The 5,980-nt window shown below is 57.4% G+C and overlaps 1 protein-coding gene across 1 annotated transcript in view; it reads left to right on the top strand.

The window, feature by feature from the left end:
* Positions 1-423: 423 nt before the first annotated feature.
* Positions 424-5,980, top strand: part of LOC103212103 (D-box binding PAR bZIP transcription factor) — a 7,538-nt gene continuing 1,981 nt past the window's right edge. Inside the window, exons 1-3 of the mRNA XM_007958100.2 lie at positions 424-562; positions 1,365-1,775; positions 3,582-3,793. Coding sequence (XP_007956291.1) covers positions 424-562; positions 1,365-1,775; positions 3,582-3,793 — 762 coding nt within the window. The remainder of the gene's footprint in view (positions 563-1,364; positions 1,776-3,581; positions 3,794-5,980) is intronic.

The following is a 5,980-nucleotide window of genomic DNA, read 5'->3' as shown; positions in this document are numbered from 1 at the left end:
GGCGGCCGCCTCCTCCTGCCCCCTCCCCCGCCCCTCCGCGCACACCTCTTGGTGCAGATTGCAAAGCGCCTTCCGTTGTGAGAGCTGCAGATTTTGCAAGAGTCAGGCTCGCCCACCTTGTAAGAGCGCCTTGTGCCCCCTCGCATCCTTGGTTGCAAAGAGCCAGCTGCCTGATTTGGTCACCCCCTCGCCCAGACTGCATGGTCTCCGGGGACCTTATAGAGTTGCACGTTTCTGCACGGAGGACCGCGAATACCCGTTGCTCCTACAATTTGCAGTGTTCTGGATACTGAAGGCTTGCAAGCTACATTCGCCCGCCCCAGGGCAGACATTCGCCCGCGCTACAGGAGTGTGTCGTTGACTGCCAGGCCACCTCTTCGCCTCTCCATGAACCCGTGAGCCTGGGGGGACAGGTGCCGGGCGATGGCGCGGCCCGCGAGCGACAGGACCCCGGCCCCCCTGCTGCTGGGTGGCTCGGCCGGGGCCCCCCCTGGCGGGGGCGCGCTGCTTGGGCTGCGGAGCCTTCTGCAGGGAACCAACAAGCCCAAAGAGCCAACCAGCTGTGAGTTTCATCCTCTACCTCACCCAACTCGAGCTCCCTTAGGGATTCAAAAGCTATTCTCCCAGCCTTTATCCACTCAATTACTCAGGTGTTTAAGTCCCTAGATTCCCTTAGCAGTCAGGACCCCAGAGTACCGGCTCTCAACCTGGTCTCCCGTGAGGACCCAAGAATTGCAGGCCCCTAGCCCCCTTTCCTTTTGGTTCCGGGAATCTGGACCCCCACGGTCCCTGGAGCAGGGAGGGGGTGTGTCGTTGCTCACACGGTGGTGACACGGGCTTGGGCGGGGCTTCCTGGGGTCACATGGGGGCTAGGTGAGGAATGTGCCCAAGGAGTAGAGCCTTTTCCTGCCCCTGGCTGAGTGTAGAGGAAGGGGAAGGAAAACTGAGCAGTGGAGTGGGTGGGATTCCGGAGAAATCACAGAACTGTCTTTTTTTTTTTTTTTCCTTACCTGCGCAACTCTCCACCTACCCTGTGACCCCCTCCTTCTGGACTTCCATACCCCTTCCTGTGGGACTTCGTGTCTCCTCTCCACGCTGAGTCTCTGTCCCCATCTCATCTCTGCCCCCCCTTTCTGAGTCTCCATCCCTTTCACCGTCTCTCCCCCGCCCCCCACCCTGTCTTGTCCTTTTTCTCTGGGCGTCTGTCCCTTTGCCCTTCCCCCATCCCCCCCCCCCGGTTTGTCCACCCTTTCTATGTCCCCGGTATGTACCTCTTTGCCCCCTTTTTTCGGGTCTCTCTGACTCGGGGTTTCTTTTCTATTTTTTCCCTCCTCCACCCCGTCCCATCTTTCCTTGGCCTGCAGGTCTCCTGAAGGAAAAGGAGCGCAAGGCAGCTCCTCCAGCAGCCACGGTCCCCGGGCCGGGCCTGGAGTCGGCAGACCCAGCGGATGCTCCAGCTGGGGCGGTGGTGGGTGGCGGGTCCCCGCGGGGGCGCCCCGGGGCCGTACCCGGCCCGGGTCTGTTGGCGCCGCTGCTGTGGGAGCGGACGCTGCCGTTTGGCGACGTGGAGTACGTGGACCTGGACGCCTTCCTGCTGGAGCACGGGCTCCCGCCCAGTCCGCCGCCTCCCGGGAGCTCGTCCCCGGCGCCCTCGCCTGCGTGTACCCCAGCACCCTCCCCGGGACCCGGCTCCTGCGGCTCGGCCTCCCCCCGCTCCTCACCCGGGCACGCCCCCGCCCGGGCCGCCCTCGGGGCCGCGGGCGGCCACCGCGCAGGTGCGGCGGACGGGGCGGGGCGGGACTCTGAATGGGCGGGGCTTGGACGCAAAGGGGCGTGGCTGCGAGTCGCTGGGGCCGGGCCGGGGGGATATGGCTGCAGGCGGAATTCTAGGTCTCCTAGTTGAAACTTACAGTTGTCACAGTGGTGAGGCGCTCATCTGCTAGTCGAAAGGTCAGCGGTTCGAGTCCACTAGGAGAAAGAATTCCCAGGAGAAAGATGTAGCAGTCGGCTTTTCTAAAGATTTGCAGCCTTGGAAACCCTATGGCATGGGGCAGAACCTCGTTTGGTTCTGTTGTACATGGGATTGTTACGGGTCAGAACCGACTCAACCCTACCTAACAGTGGACTAGGGAGTATTTCTCCAGGATCCCTAGGGCAAAAGGGACTTGGGACCCCAAATCCAAGGAAGCCTGCCCATTGGGGAAATACTGTGGGCCTGTCTCGGACAAGGAGAGCAAGGGTCCGGTTACTGGTGGAGGCAGCGCTGGGAGCCCAGAACGCCGCTGTTTACTGGGGAGTGGGCTGGGCCCTAGAGTCACTGGAACCGGCATTAGGACTGGAACTCCTCTGCCCTCTCCTGGGGAGAAGGCGAGGTCTGGGCACAGATTTCTAGTTCCCTAGGACATGAGAAGGTTGCGGCCTCAGGTCCAGGGTCCCCCGCAACCCGCTCTGCCCCGGGGGCTGCAGCCCTCCCCAGTCCCTGGACTCCTTTAGAGGAACGGAGGTTGAGGATCTTGATTCAGGGTCCTCCAGTAGGGCAAGGGCTGGGGCTCCCAGATTCCTGGAAGAGAAGGGGCCTGGGATCCCAGAATCATGGGTACCCAGTGGCTAGGGAGCTAGGGTTCCGGAGACAAGGTGGAGGAGGGGCACTGTGTTTCCCAGAGAGCAAGGAAGGGTCCAAGATCCTTGCAAATTGAGAAGTGCCAGCTGAGAGCCTCGCATGAGGAGAGAAAAGTTCGGCCCTCTCGGGCACCTTGGGGTCTCCAGGGTCGGGCTGCAAGCCGGGTATTCCTGGGCACACCAGCCCCGGTCCGATATCCAGGCAGAACCAGGCCCCTCCCTTCCACAGCTGCACATTCCCGCGCCACGTGAGTCCTCCCCCCCCCCCCCCCCATGGCGCACGCGCGGTCACGCGGGGGAGGGCGGGGCCCGGGGAACGTGAGTGCGCCCGTGGCGGGCGGGGGGGGGCGGTGAGGAGCGGAGAGAAGCAGGCACTGGCACGTGACTCGGCCTGGAACCTGTGTCCTCAGCTAGCCCCGTCTAGCTGTATCTTAAAGGGACAGGCACCTCCTCTTTAACCAACCTTCTAGAACCTCAGAGGCGCCTCTTCCGCTTTTCCCTAACCCTCTGGAGCGAGCAGCTCTCTAGAGTAACTTATCTTTTCAATATAGTGGGTTCATTGTCCCTGGACAGCCCGAATTCTAGCCTTTTGTCAGTTGCAAGTAAGGATGCAGGTTAGACGACCAGGGAAAAAAGCTAACACTGAATCTGAAGGCCTGAAGTTTCAGAACCAATAGCCCTGACACACGTTACATAGTTAGTGCAAGTCAGCGCTGTCCGGGCCTCAGTTTCCCGGTTTGTAAAAGCGGAGTTAGCTTCATGCTTTCCAAGCATCATGGTGGTTTAGCAAACCTTCGCATTTTTAATTAGGAAATTGAATCCTGACAGGTTTTGTGTTAGATACCAGAAGGGGTTACCTCGTGGTTTAGAGGAGGGTAGATGTGACACCGGAGCATGGGTTATTGCGGGGAACCCCCTCCCCAAAATGAGTACACAGTGGAGTGTTACATTGTGTCCCCAAGGCCTGAGTGCTCGGGACACACCCAGCCCTGTGGACCCAGACACGGTGGAGGTGCTGATGACCTTTGAACCCGACCCAGCCGATCTAGCCCTGTCCAGCATTCCCGGCCACGAGACCTTTGACCCTCGGAGACATCGCTTCTCCGAGGAGGAACTTAAGCCCCAGCCCATCATGAAGAAAGCGCGGAAGATCCAGGTACCAGAGGAGCAGAAGGTGAGCGTGGCCCCAAGTGGGGCCTGGGCTTGGCAAAGGCGGACTTTTCCCCACCATCTGTGCTTCTCAGGGGATTCTCGAAGGTTCTGCTGACCTACATCCGAGGATCAGCCCTCCTGGGCCATAGGGCACAAGGAGGCAGGCATTTTGGTCTGAGATTTATGACGCTGTATCATTGTGGGAGGAGTCACTGGGCCGCACGCCGGTTTAAGGGTTCAGCTGATAATCGAAAGGTTGGCCTTTCAAACCCATTCAGAGGTGCCTCTGAGGAAAGGGCTGGTGATCTCCTTGCAAAAGATGACAGCCTTGAACACCCTATGGTGCACAGCGCCATCCATCAAAATCAACTCCTCGATGGCTACTGTTTTTTTTTTTATCACTGTCAGATGCGGACTCAGCCAGCCGTGCTAGGCTCAGCCGTAAGGGTTGGCAGCTTGTCCTCTCAGTTGGGTCTTCGAGCCTCGCAGGGACAGACTTCAGACTCCACAGGGCCCCGTTGCTAAGGACAGCCTTCCTTAGCAACAGAGGCTCCGCCCTTGTCTCTAGCAGTAATCCCAGCAGGGGCTGGGCCTCTGGGCTCTGCTTCCAGGACATTCTTTGGAATGGTGGCCTCTTCCTACATGTCAGCCTGTGTCAGACCCTCTAAGCCTTATTGACTAAAGTTGGACTTCTTATTGATGAGAGGCCTCTGGTTCTTTTTAGCTGCCAAAGCCACATTCTGCTTTGGGGTCCTTTGGGTAGTAACTAGGCAGAGAGAGATGGTACCTGATCCTGTAGAGACTGACAGCCTTGGAAACCCTGTGGGGGTGGTTCTGTCCTGAAGAGTTACTATGAGTCAGAACAGACTCCGTGGCAGTGGGTTTGGTTTGAGCTTTGCTGCTGTAAAGATTCACAGCATTGGAAACCTTATGAGGTAGTTCTACTCTGTCCTATACAGGGTTGCTGAGTCAGAATGAACTCCATGACAATGGGTTTGGTTTGGGCTTTGCTTCTGTAAAGATCCCACAGCCTTGGAGACCCTGTGGGGCAGTTCCACTCTGTCCTCTAGGGGCGCTGTGAGTCAGAATCCACTCCAGGCAGTGGGTGTGGTTTGGGCTTTGCTTCTGTGAAGATTGACAGCTTTGGAAACCCTGTGGTGCAGTTCCAGTCTGTCCTCTAGGGGCGCTGTGAGTCAAAATCAACTCCATGGCATTACATTTGGTTTTTATGGTTTGGTCAAGTGACTGGGAGCCTCAGGATGGGACAAGCCGTTAACATGGTCAGCTGCTGCCTGAAAGGTTAGAGGTTTGAGTCCACCCAGAGGCACCTCAGAAGGAGCCTGGTATTTCAGAGTCTACGTCTGAAAAATTAGCCACTGAAAATCCTAAAGAGCACAGAGTTTTACAGATTTGATTCTGACACACACAGGGTTGCCATGAGTTGGAATCCACTAGAGGGGCAACTGGTTTGGGGCCATGACTACATCTTTCCAGCATTCCGTCTTTGCCAGTTTTAGGGGCTCCCCAAGGAAGGGGAGCTTGAGCTCTTGTCACATGCCTTTACCATGATCTTGTATTGGAGGTAGTCTCTTCGGCCAGTGTTTTCTCTGCACGGCTGCAGAGTTGTGTTGCTAGGGACTGGATTTTCCCTGGCAACCAAGAACTAGGCTTTAATTAAGTGGAGAAGGAGCAGCTTTATGAGCTGGGTGGGCCTTGGTACTAAGGAGTGGTCCTCCACGACAACCAGATTCTGGGATCGGAGACCCATAGGCATGATGCTGTGCAGGGTGGGTGGGTGGCCCAGGCTGGGCTCCGTTGCTGAGGAACAACTATTCCAGCGGCCAGGGCCTGTTGAGAAGAGGCAGATCTCTTGGGCCGAGTTCAAGGCCAAGGGGTCAGAACTGGCTGCAGTGAGTGGGATCACTTAAGCCTTACCTTTTGTTTGCTGAGGAGGGATGGTTTATCTTGGCAACCAAGGTTAAAACATCGCATTGCTAGGTGGACCTAGGCCTTCCTTAGCAATTAGCATATGGAATCAACTAAACCAAACTCACTGCCATTAAGTCAATTCAACTCATAGTGACCCCTCCTTGGGTTGCCGAGGCAGTATCACTATGGAAGTAGATTGCCCAACCGTCCTTCCAAGGAGTGGCTGGTGGGTTTGAACCGCCAGCCTTCTGGTGAGCAGTCAAATGCCTTAGGCACTGCA

This window comes from Orycteropus afer, unplaced genomic scaffold, assembly GCF_000298275.1.
Source record: "Orycteropus afer afer isolate SDZICR_OR568_19922 unplaced genomic scaffold, OryAfe1.0 scaffold00854, whole genome shotgun sequence".
NCBI classification, from domain to species: Eukaryota; Metazoa; Chordata; class Mammalia; order Tubulidentata; family Orycteropodidae; genus Orycteropus; species Orycteropus afer.
The sequence above is the reverse complement of the archived record's forward strand: the minus strand, read 5'-3'. Positions and strand labels throughout refer to the sequence as shown.